This window comes from Silurus meridionalis, chromosome 17 (genome assembly GCF_014805685.1).
Source record: "Silurus meridionalis isolate SWU-2019-XX chromosome 17, ASM1480568v1, whole genome shotgun sequence".
NCBI lineage: Eukaryota > Metazoa > Chordata > Actinopteri > Siluriformes > Siluridae > Silurus > Silurus meridionalis.
The window spans coordinates 14,774,552-14,798,142 of NC_060900.1; the positions used below are offsets into that span (position 1 = coordinate 14,774,552).

Sequence of the window (23,591 nt, forward strand, 5' to 3'; positions counted from 1 at the left end):
ATTTTGATGAATTGTCACCCCATCCTGGGTTTATTTCTGCCTTGCACCCAGTGTTTCTGTAATAGACTCTGGATCCACCACAGCCTTGACCATGATATATAGGTTAATGGAGATGACTAGGCTACAGAGAATCCTCACTAAGATTAGTGTTAAAATGCTGACATTTTCTCCTGATCAGTGCTCATGATTTTCTCAAGTATCATAACAGTATAACTGTTAACTGCCATGTACAGTAGGCTTCGAAATTGTTTGCCTCAGTTCAACTGTTGAAATGATGGAATGCATTGTAAAGCCTTTCATAGCCAATTGAATTGAAGGTGATGGATCTGATGTAATACCTTCTTCTCTTATTTCTTGAATTTGTCTGCTGGGCTCCTACACATTTTTGTGCTGACATGTCAAACCAGATATTTTGTTCTGTTTTCTGTTTTTATTGCAAAGAAATGGTGAATCATTTTCTTGTTTCATGTTTTTTAAGGGGGATCTGAAACATTGCATGCAACAGCGTCTTTGACAATAAGAATATACCAGTGTAGATTTTGGATGATTTTCAATGGTGCTTGTACACCAAGGTTGTTTTAGCATTGATTATTTTCTGCAAATACTATGGAGATACCACAGGTATCAAATCGAATACAATTTCAGTATATAGTTTTTTCTGACATAAATGATTCTGTGTACAACCTATTTTTATAACATACATGTTAGCCATATCGTTTAGGTGATCTTCACATTGTTCACTTGTTTTGACATGAGATGTAAAAATATTTAAAAAGAATTAAACCCAGCGTCTCATGCTGAGTGCTGTTACTAGAAGTTTAAGTGATTAACTACAGCCTTCCTAAGTTGAATGTGAATGTCAGAGACATTATAAGCACATACCTCCCACATCAAAAGGTGTTTTGCGCTTTGCCTCCACACATATCAACATCTGGCTCTGGGTGTAATATTTGCACGTTTTGAGTTTTGTTTTGAGTTGGCACAGACAGTAAATAAAACTAGAACAGTAACAGAAATTATTTCATTACACACTTACACACAGATTTCTATTCTATTCTAAAAGTAGGAGCTCAGTAGCTCCTACTTTTATACCAGAGACTGTTGAAAGAACATTTACTTATAATCTTATACTCCAGTGCTCATGTTAGTTCTCACTCTCCAGTGTTCTGTATTGTTGAAAGATTTATGATTAAACTCTTGATGTCACCCAAATGAGGATGGGTTCCCCTTTTGAGTCTGGTTCCTCTCAAGGTTTCTTCCTCATTACATCTAAGGGAGTTTTTCCTTGCCACAGTCGCCATGGCTTGCTCATCAGGGATAAATGCACACCATTCACCTTGACTGTTGATTTCTGTAAAGCTGCTTTGAGACAATGTCTGTTGTGAAAAGCGCTATACAAATAAACTTGACTTGACTTGACTTGACAGATTTCTATTCCACATATGCAACCCTAAATAAAAGGTGGACAAGTGGTCAGGTTATAGTTTTGGTATAGCAGTTGTCCTTGACATGTCAGATATGGCCAGATATAGTAATGCTGTTCTTTGATTTATCTGATGACATTTGCTTTTTCCTTCACTATCCAATTGCCCAAGAGCTGCGGCCACACAAGCTTTTTGGAGCAGGACCACAGCAGCTTGTAAATCAGCATTCACAGCTGCTCTTACACACACATGCAGACACACACACAGACACACACACACACACACACACACACACACACACACACACACACACACATACACACACACACACACACACACACACACACACACACACACACACACACACACACACACACGCATTCTGTCATGCCAAAGAAGGCAACCCACCTTCAAATGATAGAGTGGGCTTATGTAAACCATATTAAACTGTGGAGAATAATATGATTTTACCTTTTTTTCTTCAACAAAAGAAAAGAAACTGGTTGACATTAATTAGCACAGTGCTGGTCATGAAGAAAGGCATGGTGTTGCACTTTAGTTTGAGCTGTGTCCAAACATGTACAGAATATAAAATTCATGTGACTAAAGTCCCAGAAATGTACTCTAATCTGTATTTATTTGTGTCATAAAACATTTTTTGACCTTTAGATGTCCTACTTCCTTATTCTGTTACAGTTTGGCTATGTTTTATTATAGCTTGGCCATGCCTATAGTAAATTACACCATAACAAATCAAGAAACTAAAAAACTTATTTTTTGTTAAAGAAAATGAGAAAATAATAAATTAGGAAGTTAAGTTTAGGCACCGATGGTAGATCACCCAGAGAGATAATTTAGATATCTTCACAGGATTGTTCATGGTACATAAATTTAGTAGTAGCAACTGAATGTGATGGAAAATGTTTACAGGATTTTAAGGAGCTGGTAACCAATGGATTTTGTAAAGGATGAGAAGTGATAGATTTTTTAAGTCTTACAATTCCTTCCTTTACCTCTCTCTCTATTTTTGCTCCAGTCCCCTACCTATTTTAACCTTTCCTATCATGAAGCCCTTGTTAACAGCTGTTTGGCTGTGAGCCCTATGGAAGGCAGAGGTCAGATTGGTTAATCCTGCACATCTCTGGAGGCACAAATCGGAAGAGAAATGAGGTGGCCAAAGAGGAGGAGGGGGAACTGATGCAGGTATTGAAAAGATGAGGGAAAGCATTTGATTGTAATCTACACTGTGATGTATTTGGTAGTGAGTCTCTTCAAATCCATTAGCTGATTAGGATCTGCATTAGTGACCAATCTTTTGGTGACTAAAACTTTCTAAGGATGTACAAAATAGGTTCATTTCCTGATGGCATTGAAAGCAATACTAAGACATGGTTTAAACTTTCACTTACTTTGAATACAACCACTGGCAAGTATTTCTGATGCTACTGCTATAAACCATAATGGTAGTGTCTATTACCTATGAGCACAGTTCTAGCCTGGATTGTATAACCTACCTCTACAATTATTTTCCAATTTTCCCCCTAATTCTGTCATCTGACATTTTCCATTAGCCAGTTCTCCTTTAATGTTCAACATCTACCACATGATGGTTGTTCAGAGAGTGAAGGCTAACAGGTGCTTTCAGAGGCACAGGCAGTAGGATATATAAGTAGACTCTATCTCTTATGTCTTTTTTTTTTGGCAAGAATTATGGTCATTATCCACTGTAGTTATCATCAGACAAGATTACCACGTGTAACACTTTTAGGACCAGACAAAAATAAGAACACTGAGAAAACTAGAAAGCAAGTTTTAAGGACCACAGAGCCATAATTCAGCATGCAGCTTTAGTCATTCAGCATATATCTAGGAAAATACAATTCTTTATGGACAAATAAATAGTAGCACTTACAAAAGAAAAAGACTACTGAGAAACCATAGCTCTATAGTTGACTATACTGAGTAAAAGGCTTGGCTAGTTTGGAATCACAGCAGCATACATGAAAATAAAGACCTAACAAAGACCCGACTGAAGATTATTTATTTAAGAACAGACAGTATAGGGCATTTCTCAAAGCTTAATTATATTCAACATAAAGATGTATTGCATGCAGTACTTAGCAGTGATGTCTGACAGGGCCATTGGGTCATTTTAAATGCGCACAAAAGAAACAGAGCCACTGGAAAAAAAATTTCCCTTTCCCTTTACACTTCCTAATTACAGCTAAGATAGAAATTTTAATTGTTTTATTTCAGCTACTAACCACTCAGGTGACGCAAATGCTGCTAAGGCTGAGATGGGACTCCAGTGTACATGTTCATGTTGAGCTGTGTTTCTATGGCAACTCAGCAACAGATAAAAGATGTTATTTGATGTTTTGCGGGGGATTTAAAGAAAAAAGTATCTGTCTTTTTGGCAGCATGGTTTGAGAATTGTTTTCTGAAAGTTCTTTCAGCTTCCTCAACCTCCAAGAACAGCAACTCTTCTCAAGAGTCACACCACTGATCACAGGCTTTTATTTGGCAGATGTCTTCTGAACACAAGCATCATGTCCCATTCTGGAAGACAAACTCATGTTTAGAAGACATCTGCCAAATTAAAGTCTGTGATCAAGAAAAAAAAAAAAAAAAAAAGAAATATATATATATATATATATATATATATATATATATATATATATATATATATATATATATATATATATATATATACAGTGGAACCCGGTTATGTCGATGTCCAAGGGGGTTGCCAAAAAGCATTGAGGTAACCGATGATCGAGATAAACGAAAATCAAAATGGCGGCAATATATTAACGTGCATGTACATGATGTGCGTTAATAAATGAGAATGTGTAAATAAATCCACCTGCCACGCCCCTTCGCCCTTCGTGCGGCAGGTGTTTTCTCTGTAGTTCCCGGTTCAATCGCACATATGGTGCTCGTTTAGCATCATCACCAGCTCCTATTTAAACTTCCACACTCTCACCATCCGTTATTGTTGGTATATGTTGGTTCACGGCGGTCGTTGTTATCGTGCATGCGTATCCCAGTACGTGCCTTCCCACCGGCACTCTCTCAACGGCTGCGCTTTTCTTCCCAAAGCGCACCGCGGATTCCCCCGATCCTGCCGGTGTTCATTTTATGATTTTGCTGCTCATCTCACGTTCCGCGCCGCCAAACGCGGCTTTCGCGTCCCGTTCATCGCATAACATTTAACAACAAAAGGCATATGTGCACTAACTAACTAACAGCAGAGATTCACCAGTATACAATACAACACCTGTAGCAGCTGTAAGCCTTGATTTTTCCGCCACTTCCGCGAGTTCTTCTGCGGCTGCACCGAGATAACCGACGTTAAATGGCAAATTTTTCCCCCCTTGTGCTCGAGATATCAGGGTTCGGCGACATAAAAAAACATAACCGATAAAAAAAATGCTTAGAAAAAGCGAGAATTTGGTGGTTCCACTTCAAAAACGTCAACTTAATAGGGTTGTCGAGGGTGAGATAACCGGGTTCCACTGTATATATATATATATATATATATATATATATATATATATATATATATATATATATATATATATATATATAGCATTGAGTATACATTGGATTAATGTATACTCAATGCTTAGAAATGCAGATAGATATTTATCCATCATGCAGTACCATCAGGGAGAAATCTGATTGACCCCAAATTAATTTAGCAAATATGTTTCATATATATATATATATATATATATATATATATATATATATATATATAAATATGAAACATATTTGTAAAATGAATTTCTCCCTGATGGTACTGCATGATGGATAAATATCTATCTGCATTTCTAAGCATTAAATATACATTAATCCTGACCAAATCTCCAATGCTATTTTCAGAAATGTTGCCCCAAACTTGAAAAATTCTTCTCTCCATGCTACACTGATGTCTGCACACATTCATTTTTGTACCTCTCTCCTGCATTCAGGGAACAACTTGCCTCCTGCTACAGCCAAATGTTTATATTGTCGTCTCCAGGGCAGCTTAGATTTGCCTGGGCTCTACTGGTTTCTGCCAGTTCTTTGCTGATGGCACTGCTGGATATCTTCCGTTTTCCATTCTGACCACTGCATCTATTGTCCTCAACATTCTGTTTCATTTTGCTTCTTCAAAATGGATTGGATAGAACATCTTGAAACCCCAGTTTGCATTGAAATCTTTGCCTGGAAGAGACCTTGCTGATGTAATACCTTTTGTTTTGTTGCTGTGCACAGTCTTGCCATGGTGTATGACCTGTGACATGAAACTGTCTTCCACAACCTCACTTTAGTAGCAGAGTTTAACTGTTCCTCTCTCAGTTTTACACCTGGCTCTGATCCTACAAAATCCCCGACTTTGTGCAAGTGTACAAAGTGTGCAAGTGTAAGCATTGAAAGCCAAAGGGAAGTCAAACCAAATATTGATTTGATTTTGATTTTTCTTCTATTTTTATCACTTTTGTAAATAATAATAAAAAACTATTTAAATATTAATTTTAAACATTTAAAGCTATCTGAAACCTGCCTAAACCTTTTGCACAGTACCACAGTACATACTGTATACATAGCATATAAAAACAGAACTGAGCATCATGTCCCATGACCTATGTATATACTGTATACAGGTATATAGAGTATATATGTATATAGTCATGTGTCCTCTTTGAATGCTATGGTTTTATGATAGAAAAGAATATCATCTGTTCACCATGAGCTCTTAGAATTAGGTAAATACAGCCTCAGAATAACAACAGATAACATATTACACTGTCACTTTTAAAAATGAAGAAGCCATATATGAAAAAATGTAGTACACTTAATGATGAAATAGCTTGTTGAACCTCCTTTAGCAAAAATAACTTGAAGTAGTTGTGTTCTGACTATTAACTCTTTCTTCTTTACAATGTTGCATCAGTTCATTTAGATTTGCAGCATTTGTTTATTTACAGCTCTTTAAAGGTCCCACCAAAGCATTTCATCCAGGGTGAGGTCTGGATTTGACTGGGTCACTGCAGCACCTTTTCCATTTTAGCCATTCTGTTGTAGATCTGCTGGTGTGTTAGGATCATTGTCCTGTTGCATGACCCAGTTTTAGCCATGCTTTAGCTGTTGGACCAATAGCCTTACATATGACTTTACAATACTTTGGTTTACAGAGGATTTCATGGTTGACCAATGACTGGAAGTTGCCCAGGCACTGTGACTGCAAAACAAACCTAAATCATCACCCCTCCACCACCATGCTTGACAGTTGGTATGAGGTGTTTGTGCTGATATACTGTGTTTGGTACATGCCAAATATTGCACTGTCCCTTATGGCTGAACATCTTTGACATCATCTGTCTTAGCAAAGACTACCATAGGCTTTTTAGAGAGAAGATGCTTTTTCCTGGCCACCCTTCCAAACAAACCATACTTGCTCAGTCTTTTTCCACTTGCAGTTTCTCTTGGCTGACCTTGGGTTGAATGCTGACACGTTCTCTCCTGGGAAGATAATATATAAACATTTGCATTAAAAGGCACATGATGACTAACTATCAAACATTAAAATATCCTAGTCTTTCATGCAAATGCCATTTTACATTGCATTTGTAGTCTTTATATTCATTTAATTTGTATGGATTTTTACTTTAAACTATTTTAAAAATAAACTTAATACAGGAATAGCAAAACATTATGCCTGAATCATAAAAAACAATAAAAAAAAGCAACAACAAATCATTTAATGTGTTAACATAAATTTCTAAAATTTTCAGGCTTCATAGCCAAAATATAAAAACTCATTGTTTTAACATATTTTTAACCAATATTTTTGATATCAAATACAGTGTCATATATACTCAATATGTTTATAGACAACTGTAAACAAGACAACACATGAACACCAATGACGAGACAGGGGTCTGCTGTGAGCCGGCTTGCTTTTTGTGAGTTGCCACGTAATGCTCGGCATTAGAGGGTATACACTTTGACAGGTAGTATACATGTGTTTTCTTTTGTATTGTATTGTATTGTATTGTAAGTTTTAACAATTATGCTGACCTAATGGATCCTTTTTTTCAGTCCAATTATTCTTCCTTATATAAATAATGAAGACACACAGTAAGAAGCATGCAAACACACTCTCTGTTTTAAATTAGTATTATTTCAAGCATTTTGTAAAGTACCAGAAAACAAATGCCTAATCGTGTACCTTAACAGTGACAATGACATCTGCTTGTATTGTTGAAAATTGTATTAGTGTTAATTTTGTGATTTCACTTACATTTTAGGGGCCATATTTGATGAGTCTGCCAAAAAGGATGATGAGGTGTTCCGCATGGCTGTGGCTGACCTCAACCTCAACAACGAGATCCTTGAGACAGAGAAGATCACCTTCTCAGTGGAGTTTGTGGATGGGAACAACCCCTTTCAGGCAGTTCAAGAAGGTAGGTTTCAATCCAGATACACTTTCCTTTGGTTGATTTGAACTGAACTACTGAACAAAGGCATTTAGGTAGTTGCTAGAAAACTGCAGCAGTAAGTGAAATGAGGTGTAACAACATAAACAGTGTTTGTACTGCAAAAAACTTGCAAGTAGATACAGGCAGTGTAGCCACTATTTTTAGCTGTGTTTATTTCAACTTGGTTTCAATTAGGTTATTTTAATTTGCTAATTTATTTTTTATTTTATTTATTTAATGGGTATATACATCAGGTAGCATTGCTGCTTCAGGGTCCTCAGTTCAATCCTGGGGAAGCTCTGGTTATTTATGGTGTTGTGTCCTGGGCCTTTTTTCCCCTTCAAAATTCTCTTATTTTCTCCAACATGGCATTTTCTGGTTTCCTTTTAAACATGCCAGGAGGTGGATTAGTTATAGTAAATTGCCCTTAGGTCTGAATGAATATGTGAATGTATTTTTCATTTTGTGCTGCAATACACTGATACCCTGTCCAGGATGTATTCCTGTCTTATACTCAGTGGTCTTGGGTAGGTACTGGATGGAATTTGAACAGAATACTTCTACAATTATTTTTTTTTGTTATATATTCTGTTTACAATTAACAGTCCTTCATAGACTAGCTACATTCCCTTCTCTAGCTGAATTCCTTAGCAATTCCTCTGGTTAGTTAACACGGTTCAGAACATAGTGTATACATACATATTGGCATGTTATGAAGCTGCCAAAAGTTGGTGTTTTTCCTTTTTTGGAGTCAGAGACTGGTGACAACCCTGTTTGGCAAACTAGATCCATGCAGGACATTTGAAAATTTAACTGGTAATTCATTGAAAAAACTATCAATCAACTAATAAGCTTATACATCATTTTTGTTTGTTTAATATTTGTTTGCATAAATATTAATAAGCATAAAAAACATTTGCTAGTTGTTCTAGTAAAATTTATTCTAGTCCTTGATCGTTGGCTGCTTTACATTTAGCTAAATCCGGGTAAGGCCAGTACATAGCTGTTAAACAACATATAAAGAGTTAAGCCAGCAGTTAAGAAACATAAAAAAGAACATATTTAATGTTCTGTCAGAGATCATACCAAATTTTATTCCTGCTGAATATTCTTCCTATCTCACTATACTATTACTACTACTACTACTTTAGTCTGTTAGAAAATTGTAGGAGAGTGAACAGTTCAGGGAAATGAATTGTGCTAATCGTGAATGCTGCACATTAACATGCTGTTGTTACTCGTGTTCTTTTGTTTAGTAATGCAATAGATGGGAGCTGAATAAAGATTATACATTCACCCTGTCACTCATATCCACCTATTTCAAAAGCAGCTTACAGAATACCTTTGGTCTGTTCTATTCAAATCATAGAAACACAAAATATTTTGACTCAATTGTGAAAATCTTTTTGTTGGACATTCCACAAAGGTCATTGTCTTCTGAACACTGACCTGTAGCCAAAGCCATCTGTTATAGTCACTCCATTTGCATTACACACTGATCATAGACCATTTTGGTGATTTATTTGGAAGAGGTTGGCCAACTGTGGTTGGCGTGATGTTTCATTTTTCTGAATTTGCACCATTTCCTAACTAAGTTTTGGATAGTACAACATAGATACAGCAGCGAAGGAGCTTGACAATCTTATCAAAGAGATGATGGAAGGAGGTACATTTAATGCCCATACTTATTTTCTGGAAATGTAAAGGATTTCTATAGTGTAAATTGTATTTCTACTACCATCCAGAACAATTCTCCATGGAAGCAAATCAAATGCATTTTTGACTCTGCTTACAAGCTAAACATGTGAATGTAATGGATTTTTTATACCGTTTTAATCCCAAAGCAGATTTGCCATCTATTTCCATTTTCTAACGTGCAACAGTGACAAGATAAATCTTTCTCAGCATTGAGTCCATCTTTCTTAAGCCAGCAATGGGAATTGCAAGTTGTTAAATTTACATTTCATAAGAATCAATGTTTCTTTTTTATGTAAATGGTTGAGGAAAATTATACCAATACACTATAGCATATTGCATGATCTAACACCTTCAGCCCTTGACTTGCTGGAGGAGGTAGCTTTGGTATTATCTTGCAGTAGTAAGCCTTACAAGACTACTAATTATATGGAAGCATTTTAAATACGGGTTTCATGTGTTGTTTAACTAGCCAAAAAACCTTGGTCAGTCTTTTTTCTTTTTCCTACTGTCCAAATTACTTGGTACTCTACCATGAGGTCACCAAGCTTCTGCTTCTGTTAATTAGTCCAAATTACAAGTATAATGCTAATACTAGCAAATTGGAGATTTGTTGTTGATTATCTTAAGACCAAAAATGTAATGCTAGACTGCTATAGTATTGTATGATTCTCTTTAGCAAAACTGTCCAGATTCATAGTACAGATGTCAACATCAAAGACAAAATTGGTATATTAGGTTCTTTCAGTAGAGCAAAAAAGTTTTGGACATTGAATATAGTTTATTTTTATTGATTTCTGAGTACTGTAGAAATTAAGCAATACAGTTAGGTTTTATTTAATGCTCTGGCAGCAGATTTTGTCTTTTTTGGGGGAGAAAAAAAGTGGAAGGCCTCATATTGATTATCTGATAGTGAATATGGGTGCTGTCAAATATCATTTGCTGCTGCTGCTAGGATGCTGCAAGATGAGCAGCCTTTATTTATTTTTTTATTTTTTTCATTTTTTAAGCATGTGATTTAATGAGTGGCTATGATCTTATTAGTATTCACAAAGGTAATAAATAGCAAACAGCATTCATCACCACTAGGAGCCACTATGAGCACTTAGTCATGCAATACAGGCTCTCTAATGCACTAGATATCTTATCATTGGGAGCTTTTCAGGTGTTTATTAATAAGGTAGGGAGGGTTAGAAGAGATAGATGGGGTTATCATTAATGTTGTCAGTGTTGTAATCTTCTATAGTTCTCTGCAGGAGCATGTGATTTATTACTTTTTTTTAATTATTCAAGTACAAAATTTCTACCTATTAAATCTACAGGCCTCCAACAAGCCTCTTTGAATTCCTTCTAGATAATTAGAGTATGTATCATTTTCACTTTTGCTGCATTTCCCATTTGCACTCACCTTCATCTCACTCTGAAAAAGAAAGGTTTAATTTGATTGCTTTAAATTGCTTCAAGATAAGAAGATTTTGTCAAAACTAATAATAAGCATGTATAGCACTTATTTTGTCAAGCACTATTAAATTGAAGAGTTTCAAGTACAGACAAGCAATTAATCTGGCTAATAGTTTGGAAGCCTGTTTTACTTGAAAAAAAAAAACAACAACTAAAAAAATCAGTAAAAAAAATAGTCTAAAAAAGTTGCCATGGGAAAGTTGAAAAATTAACACTTTATAATATTAATCAACCACTCACACTGTGGGTCACTATGCAAGAACTAGAAATTTTATTCTTATAAAATTCTAAGATCTACTCGTTAATTACTCAGTAGTAAATATGTACGAATTTGTAAGAGTTCACTATGCAGTTTAACTGTGAATTAGAGCAATTGCTTTTCCTGTAGAACTGCTGGTTGGCTATGAATTTTTATAATAAATAATGAATAATTACTGATCACATCAACATTCATTACTGACAGCAAAGCCATAGCTTCCTCCTTAAGTTTTTATATATTTGCTAAACAATTATAATTCATTTTATTAGGAACTACACCTGCATGCATTTATCTAATCAGCCAGTGCAATAAAGTGACAGCAGTGCAATGCAAAAGAAAAAATCATGCTTATAAGGTGAAGAGCTTCACATCAAACATCAAAATGAGGAAATCCGGTGATCTCTGTGACTTTATCTGTGGCATGGGTGTTCGTACCAGATGGGGTGATTAGAATATTTTAGAATCAATGGATGTCTAGTGTTTGTACAGAATGGTGTGGAAAAAATCCTCTTGCGAATGGGGGTCTGCAAACTAAAGCACATTGTTGATCAATACACTAGGTAAACAATGACCCATTTATATTATAAATATATATTACATGCTCCCAGAAGCGCTCATTACGTCTCAGTTGTGTCACTGTCACTGTATTACATGTTGAATCACAACAGGAGGGGGATGTGAGGTTACAACTCCCAGTGTGACTTCATATCCCCTCCCATGCCGAGGCATAGTCTTCATCTCCTAAATGCCTCCAGATAAACTGCAGGCTTGCTGAGAAATAGCTCAATCCAATTATCCAACTCCTAATCAATAGGAGGTGTCTCCAACAGCGAGGCTGACATTTATAATAAAACAGCGATATGACTGCATTCTGCAGCTGACAGCTGGCTAAAGCCCTGCTGCCAGTGCTTCATGGTTCCTAAGAGGAACTTGGCCTTGCAAATAGGTTCATTTGGCCTGCCTTAAATGGACAAACTGGCACTTTCAGACCTTTTTCCCATGAACAATGAAGAAAAGTTGGTAAACAGCTCTTGACAGAATGTCTCTATTGGACATCAAGGGAAAGGCAGAGCGCTTCCTGCTCCTACAGAGATCTATCCGCTTGAGCTAGGAGTCTGAATTTGGCGCGACCATCGGAAATGATTATAACGAAACACCAGGATTCCAAACATTCACAAGCAGCCAATGTGTGTTTTTTTATATGTAGATCTAAATAAAAAGTAAAGATAATTTTGGAGTTTGATCTTGTCTGATACAAAACAGGAGTGGAAATTATTAGAGATTGCTATTGTTTTAGTGCTATGGTCTCTCTCTCTCTCTCTCTCTCTCTCTCTCTCTCTCTCTCTCTCTCTCTCTCTCTCTCTCTCTCTCTCTCTCTCTCTCTCTCTCTCTCTCTCTCTCTCTCTCTCTCTCTCTCTCTCTCTCTCTCTCTCTCTCTCTCTCTCTCTCTCTCTCTCTCTCTCTCTCTCTCTCTCTCTCTCTCTCTCTCTCTCTCTCTCTCTCTCTCTCTCTCTCTCTCTCTCTCTCTCTCTCTCTCTCTCTCTCTCTCTCTCTCTCTCTCTCTCTCTCTCTCTCTCTCTCTCTCTCTCTCTCTCTCTCTCTCTCTCTCTCTCTCTCTCTCTCTCTCTCTCTCTCTCTCTCTCTCTCTCTCTCTCTCTCTCTCTCTCTCTCTCTCTCTCTCTCTCTCTCTCTCTCTCTCTCTCTCTCTCTCTCTCTCTCTCTCTCTCTCTCTCTCTCTCTCTCTCTCTCTCTCTCTCTCTCTCTCTCTCTCTCTCTCTCTCTCTCTCTCTCTCTCTCTCTCTCTCTCTCTCTCTCTCTCTCTCTCTCTCTCTCTCTCTCTCTCTCTCTCTCTCTCTCTCTCTCTCTCTCTCTCTCTCTCTCTCTCTCTCTCTCTCTCTCTCTCTCTCTCTCTCTCTCTCTCTCTCTCTCTCTCTCTCTCTCTCTCTCTCTCTCTCTCTCTCTCTCTCTCTCTCTCTCTCTCTCTCTCTCTCTCTCTCTCTCTCTCTCTCTCTCTCTCTCTCTCTCTCTCTCTCTCTCTCTCTCTCTCTCTCTCTCTCTCTCTCTCTCTCTCTCTCTCTCTCTCTCTCTCTCTCTCTCTCTCTCTCTCTCTCTCTCTCTCTCTCTCTCTCTCTCTCTCTCTCTCTCTCTCTCTCTCTCTCTCTCTCTCTCTCTCTCTCTCTCTCTCTCTCTCTCTCTCTCTCTCTCTCTCTCTCTCTCTCTCTCTCTCTCTCTCTCTCTCTCTCTCTCTCTCTCTCTCTCTCTCTCTCTCTCTCTCTCTCTCTCTCTCTCTCTCTCTCTCTCTCTCTCTCTCTCTCTCTCTCTCTCTCTCTCTCTCTCTCTCTCTCTCTCTCTCTCTCTCTCTCTCTCTCTCTCTCTCTCTCTCTCTCTCTCTCTCTCTCTCTCTCTCTCTCTCTCTCTCTCTCTCTCTCTCTCTCTCTCTCTCTCTCTCTCTCTCTCTCTCTCTCTCTCTCTCTCTCTCTCTCTCTCTCTCTCTCTCTCTCTCTCTCTCTCTCTCTCTCTCTCTCTCTCTCTCTCTCTCTCTCTCTCTCTCTCTCTCTCTCTCTCTCTCTCTCTCTCTCTCTCTCTCTCTCTCTCTCTCTCTCTCTCTCTCTCTCTCTCTCTCTCTCTCTCTCTCTCTCTCTCTCTCTCTCTCTCTCTCTCTCTCTCTCTCTCTCTCTCTCTCTCTCTCTCTCTCTCTCTCTCTCTCTCTCTCTCTCTCTCTCTTTTTAAAGCTAATTGTATGTGTGTGTCTGTGTGTCGTCAACCTCCCATATTGCAGTTGTAAAAGCACAGACACTGCTTTCAGTTGTCTGAAAGGAGAGGTTCAGACACCCTGGGGCTAAAGTGACTGCTTCCAGCTCCCAGAGAGGATCTATCTCACTTCCTTTCTCCCCTTCTTTCTTTCTTTCTTTCTTTCTTTCTTTCTTTCTTTCTTTCTTTCTTTCTTTCTTTCTTTCTTTCTTTCTTTCTTTCTTTCTTTCTTTCTTTCTTTCTTTCTTTCTTTCTTTCTGTCTTTCTCATTTCTCTTTTCTACAACCGCTCCATGCCTAGCCAAAGCAGAAATACAAATTTAATCTATTCCCCAGATTCCCTTATTCCCCCTTAACCCCAATCATCCTCTTTTAAATTCACCCCAATGGATCTAGTCACAATAATGACACTTTTCAGGTCTGATCCTTACAGCCTGTTGTGAGAGGCAGAATGAGGTGTTTTTGACCAGTCTGCCTTTCTCCACTGGGAACCTGTTTGTGAAAACAGACAGTTGGCCTCTCTCCTTTTTCAAGGCACTGAACAAGAATACAAATCAGCATGTACTCACCCATTATATTGATTTGATGCCTTTTCAGGAATAGTGATAACTTAGGCTTAGATGAGCGGTTTGCTGCTTTTGTTTTATGCCAGCAAAGATGTGGAATGGACGTGTTTAATTCTGATGTAATCCCAAGTAATGCAGATTACAGGATACCCCTGTGGAACACAAAGATATTTTTAAGAATTGTGGCATCTGATGTAGCTGAGACAATACAAAATCTATTTTGATATAAATAGGTATAAAGCCATCATGGTGTAATATCATGTTTAGAGGCTTCAGGCATCAAACTTTTACTCTGGTCTGTTCAGTTTCACAAAACAAAAACAACTACTGCAAAGGCCAAATTTTTTACAATAAATCAATGTCTTTTTATGCAATGTAGATGTAGCCCTTATGAATATACATTAATTGGCCGAATGGTTGTGGACACTTCACCATCACTCCTGTATGTGCTTGATGAAAATCGTATTCCAGATTTCTTTGCTGTATTCATAATAGTTATTCTTCTGGGAAGGCTTTCCACTAGACTTTAATGCTTTAGAATCTGCTCAGGGCTATTGAGTCTTTGCAACTAGGGGCTGATCCTGGATCAAAGTGTTTGAAATTCTTGTTAATATGTTTTCAGTCTGCAGTGAATGCCAGGTTTGGGTCTGTTTTCTCTATGGTTGATTATATTTACATTTATATTTACAGTGTATAGCAGACACTTTTATCCAGAGCAGTGTACAAAAGTGCTTTGAGTCTCTATCAATGAATAAATCAACACTGGCTCACTAGTTTGCAGACTTAGTTTGCCATCAATCTAAACTCAGTTGAAAGAAATTATAGCACACTTATAAAACATAAAGAAATAAAACAAACAGGGAAAGGACATGCTAGTATATTCTTGCCATGTCTTTATTTTGTGCATGTGGTCATTTTTATGCTGAAAAATGTAGCTAGGTTTCATAGTTACAGTACAGGGAAGTTTTGATGCTACAGCTTACATTCTCTACAAATGTGTGCTTCCAACTTTGTTGCAACAGATTGGGGAAGAACCACATATGGTGTGAGTGCCAATGTTCTTATATACTCCATAAATATCATATAGTGTATATCACTACTATAGACATGCTGCATGATATATCTGTTAGAAAGGATTCCTATTTAGTTGTAATTCCATGCTTCACCACTAGAGGCAGATATACAGCTTACTAAGCAATGACAAGCTATCTGTGACATCACAGTACACCGTCCTCCACCAAGAGTATAAAAGACCAGAACACGGAGCTGCAGCAAGCATTCTGCATCACGCAACCTACTGAACAGCAGCTAGCAGAAGAGAGCAAGAATCACCTCATATGCAATCAATTCTATAATCAGTAAAGTAAAGTGTTCTGAATCCTGTATCGTGTTTTTACTGACGCTGGGGCGAGTACAATCCACTGATCAGCGCATACCAGTTAGTGAGAATCCTTATATGGTCCTTCGAGTAAGATAAGAAAACCCCTCTAACATTGGTCCTTCGAGCTAGACAGGAAAACTTCCTAACATTTGGTCCTTCGAACCGGATAAGCGTGCTTACCACAGAAGAAGGATGTCAGAACAACCCTCCGGCGAAGTTTTCGCGCCACGACGCAGAACTCGGCCCCCATCCCATCTTAGAGACTATGAGGTGAAATACTTTGCACAGCGCTCACACGAACAAGAGGAGGAAGCATGGCGAAACACAACGAGAGATGAATCTCGTGTTTTAACCCCAGATGATAGTGATTCTCCTCCCTCTAGTTCATATGCTGATGACATCGACACAATTACGGGAGCTACTAGCGCTCACCATTCGGATGTTAACACACAGCTATTTGAAAGTGATGAAGAGGAAGAGCCTTCTTCACATGAGGAAGAGGCTGCCCTTTCACCCGTTAGACATAAGTCAAAGAGAAAGAGCCAATCAAAGAGTCATGACATGGAGAAGATAGTTAGGCAACTGTATGAAAATCAAGTGGCCTTTCAGGAGGAACTCCGAGAACTTAAGGTCCTTGTCAAGGACATACGGAATCTATCCGTAAATCCGCAGGCAGCTCAGCTAGTTCCTCGACCACAGCGGGTCATAGAGACTCCAGTCCCTTTGCCCAGAACTATCTTTAAATCACCCAAGGCAGTGGTGCCAGAGCCTTATACTCCACAAGCTAGTCCCGCAGATCCCAAGTGCCCCTAGTAAAAGTCCCTTAAAGTCAGAAGTAGATACATATGCCCATCTACATAATCCACAATATCCTCCCTTGACGGGGCGGCTTCAGAGTGCCACATCTCTGGACACGCCTTATAGGGGCCCGCACCCAACAATTCCAGATTTCACCAGTCCTGACCCCAGAGAATTCACTCATATAAAGTTAGCCCTTGATAATATCCTCCCTCCAGATGCAAATGAACTCTTTAAGTATCAGATTCTCTTAGGACACCTCAAATTTAAAGAGGCTCGCCTAATTGCAGACTCATTTCTGAATTCCCCTCAGCCATACACAGACACTATGACTATGCTTAATAGCCAATTCGGACTACCTTTCCAGTTAGCCCTAGCTAAGATAGCAGAAGTCATGGATGCCCCTAATGTACAGACAGGAGATACGACTAGTTTCAAACTGTTTGCCCTCGAAATTCAGGCCCTCGTTGGTCTCCTGAACTCATTAGGTCCAAAGGAGAAAGCGAACTAAGTTGCGCCTCACATGCAGCCCGCTTACTCACTAAGTTACCCCCGGACATGCGCGCCACATTTAAACGACACCTGCCCCATCAAGATTCCTACACTCTACCGGATCTGGCAGAGTGGCTCAGGATAGAATCCCGGTGTCAAGACTCTGCAATCGAATCAGGAAAGATCAGATAAGTAGGATGGAGCGGCCCAAACCAGGCCCAGTGGCGAAGCATAAACACGCTTCTGTCCTGCATGGAGCCGACAGACCCCCAGAAACGAACACTCGAGTGCCAACGCCTCGCATCAGTCCAAGCCAGCACGGGGATCTGAACAGAGCAGACCTCTGTGCCCATATTGTAACAGTGCCGAACATTATTTAAGCCAGTGTACCACTTTCCAGGCATTTAGTACAGAGCAGATGATCAAATGGATCAAAGACAACAAGCGTTGTTGGAAATGTGGCGATCACACTTAGCCAAAGACTGTACCTTAAAGAAGCCCTGTCGTTTATGCAGTGGGAAACATCTTCAAATCCTTCATGAGGTGAACAGCCAACCTCAAAAGGAGAGTACCTGTTTAGTGAGTTCCACGAACAAAACCCTGTATCTAGACAGGCCACAAGGTTCCAAGCGCGTCCTGCTGAAAGTGATTCCTGTTGTATTACAACACAACAATCGAGCCCTGAACACTTATGCAGTACTCGATGATGGATCCGAAAGGACTATGTTACTCCCAGCTGCAGTTAAGAAACTAGGGTTACAAGGACAGAAGGAAGATCTAATATTAAGAACTATTCGACAAGATATGAGGAAACTAAATGGAGCAGCAGTTTCCTTTAGAATACGTTCTATATCAAAGCCCCAAAAGAGTTATTGGATCCAGAATGCCTTTACCTCTGAGCACTTAGGTTTAGCTGAACATTCGTATCCCATTGCAACACTCCAGCAGAGATACCAACATCTAAAGGACATTCCTTTACAGCCCATAGATAAAGTACAACCCCTCCTTTTGATAGGAGCAGACCATCCCACCTTATAACACCTGTTGAGCCTATACGCCTAGGGCCCCAGGAGGTCCGCAGCTATTAGAACTAGATTAGGCTGGACACTACAAGGTCCAACGCGCTTTCTGCAGCAGCAGATACAGCCTCAACAATGCTTACATATCTCTATCACTCCCCAAATGGAAGAACTTTCCCGAAATGTAGAGAGACTCTGGCAAAGCGATACCATTCCCCACAGAAATGAGAAATTAGTCACACGATCAAAGCAGGATCAAATGGCAATAGATTTATTACAAACTAGAACAACTAGAGTGATGGTAGATGGAGTGAATCGTTATGCAACCCCCCTTTTAAGGAAAGCTAATATGCCGCAATTCTGTACAACTAAGGACTCCGTTATGCCCAATTTAAGAAGTATAGAGCGACGGTTGGCAAAGGATCCTGAAAAGGCAGTAGCATATAACGAAGAGATTAAGAAACTAGAGAAGTGCGGCTATGTAGTCAAACTCACACCTGACTCTGTAAACACCGGAGAAGAGTCATGGTTTATTCCACATCATATGGTACAACATAATGGAAAGAATAGAGTAGTGTTCAACTGTTCTTTTGAACATGTAGGCCAGAATCTGAATAATTACCTCCTTGCTGGACCTACACTTAGCCCTTCCCTCTTAGGAGTGCTGTTGCGCTTTAGGGAACATTCTGTAGCAATAAGTGGCGATATTAAGGGTATGTTTCATCAGGTCCGCCTACTGCCTGAGGACAAATCACTCCTTCGCTTTGTATGGCGTGACCTTCAAACCAATAACCTTCCCAGCATTTATGAGTGGCAAGTACTACCTTTGGCACAACTTGTAGCCCCTGTTGTGCCATCTATGCTTTGCAACGCCATGTTCTCGATAACACTCAACCTAACGATATTCTCCGATCGACAGTAGAAAGGAATTTTTATGTAGACAATTGCCTTAAAAGCTTAATGACCGCAGATGATGCCAAGCAAGTAGTGGATGGGTTATGTGGCCTTCTTGCCAATGGTGGATTTGAGATTAGACAATGGGCCTGTAATATCCCAAGAGTCGTTAATCATCTCCCCAAAGAGGCCCGTTCAGATAGCATTGAGCTTTGGTTATCACATGACAAGACCGATCCCCATGAATCCACTCTTGGACTGAGATGGAATTATAACTTAGATATACTCGGTTACAAACACCGCCCAACACCTAAAACCACACCCACTATGCGACACATCTATAGGATAGTAGCAAGACAGTACGACCCCTTGGGATTCATCCTTCCATTCACCACCAGCAAAATTCTAATTCAGCAGTTGTGGAACAAACAGAGGGGTTGGGATGATCCCATGTTGCCCACAGACTTGGTGAAAGCCTGGTGTGAATGGGAGAATGAACTACCCATTCTTTCTCAGGTCACACTTCCCCGATGTTATGTTACACCAGATATGGATAGGCCCAATACCACAAAACAAATTCATATCTTCTGTGATGCTTCAGAGCAAGCATACGGTGCCGTAGCATACCTGAGAACTGAAGATCAAGAAGGTAGAATACAGCTTGCTTTTCTGATTGGCAGATCCAAAATTGCCCCTAAACGTAAACAAACCATTCCTAGACTAGAGCTATGTGCAGCCCTAATCGGTGCCCAACTATCGAAGCTGCTTGAAAATGAACTCACTCTTAAGATCAGCCGAGTGATCTTATGGTCAGATTCAACTACAGTTCTTTCATGGCTAAGATCTGAATCTTGCAGTTTTAAAGTTTTGTAGGCACTAGAATAGCAGAAATCCAAGATCTAACTGAGTCACATGATTGGCGATATGTAGATACAGCCAGAAACCCAGCCGATGATCTAACAAAGGGCGTAGCTTAGTAGAACTTGTTACACCTAACAGGTGGAGTTTAGGTCCACCCTTTTTACTTAAAGCAGAATCAGAGTGGCCAACCCTGCCACCTCTTAAGACCCCTGAAGATAAAGTGGAAAGGAGAGCTAGTATATTCTGTGGTGTCACCCAAACATTAAAGCCCTTAGACCCTAGTAAGTACCACTCTTGGAAAGATCTTGTTGAAGCCATAGTTCAACAACATCCAAGTGACTTAGATCAATCTAGTATACCTACAGCTAAGGACTATGTGACAGCAGAACATCTCCTCTTCCGCAATATTCAACAAGATAGTTTCCCAGAAGAATACGAGCAACTAAGCTCTGGTAAGCCCGTATCCCCTACAAGTAGATTACTCACTTTAGCCCCAGAATTCGATAAAGCCAGTCAGCTTATACGGGTAGGAGGACGCCACGTCGTGCTGAAGGCTTAGAACTCCAAACAGTTCATCCTATTGTCCTAGACCCTCATCATCAAGCCACCAAATTACTCATTCAAGACTATGATAGTAAGCTATGTCACCCAGGACCAGAACGAGTATTTGCTGAAATGAGGAGAAGTGTCTGGATACTAAGAGGTCGTGAAGCAATTCGAAAATCACAACATAACTGTATGGAGTGTCGTAAGTGGAAGGCTAAACCTGAGAACCCTAAGATGGCTGATCTTCCTCCAGCACGCTTGAGACTTCATAAACCACCCTTTTATAGTACTGGTATGGATTGTTTTGGACCTTTCCAAACCAAAATAGGCAGGCGTTTAGAGAAAAGATGGGGAATAATCTTTAAGTGTCTTACAACTCGATGTGTACACATTGAGCTTCTCACAGCTATAGACACAGATTCTTTCCTCATGGCTCTGAGGAGATTTATAGCACGTAGAGGCACCCCCTCAGAACTGATATCTGACCAAGGCACTAACTTCCAGGGTGGACAGAGAGTTAAAAGATGCTTTAAAGAATTGCAGCCAAGAACTTCAACGGCATCTTGCCAAACAGAAGATCGAATTCCGATTTAACCCACCTAATGCCCCTCACTTTGGTGGCAGCTGGGAAAGGGAGATCCGATCTCTTAAAAATGCCCTCCGTACAGTAGTAGGTGCACAAACAGTTACAGAAGAAGTTCTTCAAACAGTACTTATTGAAATAGAAGGAATCCTTAATAGCAAACCTTTAGGTTATGTCTCCTCCAATGTAGCAGATTTAGACCCAATCACCCCAAATCTTCTGCTCATGGGGCGGCTAGACAGCTCTTTACCTCAAGTGATATACCCTGCCGATGAACTCATAGGACGACGTAGATGGAGACAAAGTCAAGTTCTCACTGATCACTTTTGGTCAAGCTTCGTGAGACACTACTTACCCAATCTCCAGCTACGCCACAAATGGTATGGAGAAACTAAAACTCTGACAGTTGGGTCTGTCGTCATTGTATTGTATTGTATTGTATTGTATTGTATTGTATTGTATTGTATTGTATTGTATTGTATTGTATTGTATTGTATTGTATTGTATTGTATTGTATTGTATTGTATTGTATTGTATTGTATTGTATTGTATTGTATTGTATTGTATTGTATTGTATTGTATTGTATTGTATTGTATTGTATTGTATTGTATTGTATTGTATTGTATTGTATTGTATTGTATTGTATTGTATTGTATTGTATTGTATTGTATTGTATTGTATTGTATTGTATTGTATTGTATTGTATTGTATTGTATTGTATTGTATTGTATTGTATTGTATTGTATTGTATTGTATTGTATTGTATTGTATTGTATTGTATTGTATTGTATTGTATTGTATTGTATTGTATTGTATTGTATTGTATTGTATTGTATTGTATTGTATTGTATTGTATTGTATTGTATTGTATTGTATTGTATTGTATTGTATTGTATTGTATTGTATTGTATTGTATTGTATTGTATTGTATTGTATTGTATTGTATTGTATTGTATTGTATTGTATTGTATTGTATTGTATTGTATTGTATTGTATTGTATTGTATTGTATTGTATTGTATTGTATTGTATTGTATTGTATTGTATTGTATTGTATTGTATTGTATTGTATTGTATTGTATTGTATTGTATTGTATTGTATTGTATTGTATTGTATTGTATTGTATTGTATTGTAAGTTTTAACAATTATGCTGACCTAATGGATCCTTTTTTTCAGTCCAATTATTCTTCCTTATATAAATAATGAAGACACACAGTAAGAAGCATGCAAACACACTCTCTGTTTTAAATTAGTATTATTTCAAGCATTTTGTAAAGTACCAGAAAACAAATGCCTAATCGTGTACCTTAACAGTGACAATGACATCTGCTTGTATTGTTGAAAATTGTATTAGTGTTAATTTTGTGATTTCACTTACATTTTAGGGGCCATATTTGATGAGTCTGCCAAAAAGGATGATGAGGTGTTCCGCATGGCTGTGGCTGACCTCAACCTCAACAACGAGATCCTTGAGACAGAGAAGATCACCTTCTCAGTGGAGTTTGTGGATGGGAACAACCCTTTCAGGCAGTTCAAGAAGGTAGGTTTCAATCCAGATACACTTTCCTTTGGTTGATTTGAACTGAACTACTGAACAAAGGCATTTAGGTAGTTGCTAGAAAACTGCAGCAGTAAGTGAAATGAGGTGTAACAACATAAACAGTGTTTGTACTGCAAAAACTTGCAAGTAGATACAGGCAGTGTAGCCACTATTTTTAGCTGTGTTTATTTCAACTTGGTTTCAATTAGGTTATTTTAATTTGCTAATTTATTTTTATTTTTTTATCAGTGGCCTGTGACAGCTTTCCTTTGCACTCACCCCAGTACGCTGTGATTTTACATAGATGCACCTTGTTTTGTCCTTTTCAAGGAGCTGCCAGCAGGCTCTCTGTTTGTCTATAGTAAAGGTCAACAGTATTGAAGGATGGCTGATAGATTAACAAGCCTGGTTCCATTCAGAGCTACAAAATTCTCTTTTACAAAGATGGAAAACTACATGAATACAGAAATTGAATACAGCTACAGTACCAGTTACTAGAGCATAATCCAGCACAATTATTAAATGTATTTATTTTATGATGAAGATACCATTGTCTTGACATGATCATGTCTTGGCATTCAAAAATCCAGATAATTTTTAGTGTGGGGAAAAACTCTATTAAACTGTATATTAAAAAGAAAATAATTCAATAAAATAAGACGATCCATAACAATTCCTTGCAATCTCATTGCAAATGCCTCTCATATAAGATAACCTAAGCCTAACCATTTCCTGTCCACCGATAAAACACCCAAGCATTCTCATCAAAATATTGATTGAAATGACTACTTGCTACAGCTGATGATTCTTCTTTTAATAATTTTAAATATTTTTTTCTTTATTGGCATTG

General features: G+C 38.6%; 1 protein-coding gene across 5 annotated transcripts in view; it reads left to right on the forward strand.

The window, feature by feature from the left end:
- grid2 (glutamate receptor, ionotropic, delta 2) overlaps positions 1-23,591 on the forward strand; it is a 464,217-nt gene that overhangs the window by 45,734 nt on the left and 394,892 nt on the right. For 4 of the 5 annotated variants that reach the window (XR_006928288.1, XR_006928287.1, XM_046871162.1 and 1 more), the window contains exon 2: positions 7,724-7,879. Coding sequence is in view for 2 of the 5 variants with exons in the window: in XM_046871162.1 (XP_046727118.1) it covers positions 7,724-7,879 (156 nt within the window). In the remaining 3 variants the exon portion in view is untranslated. Of the gene's footprint in view, positions 1-7,723; positions 7,880-22,591; positions 22,742-23,591 lie in introns of those variants that run through there. The other variant, XM_046871163.1, reaches the window with a different exon arrangement.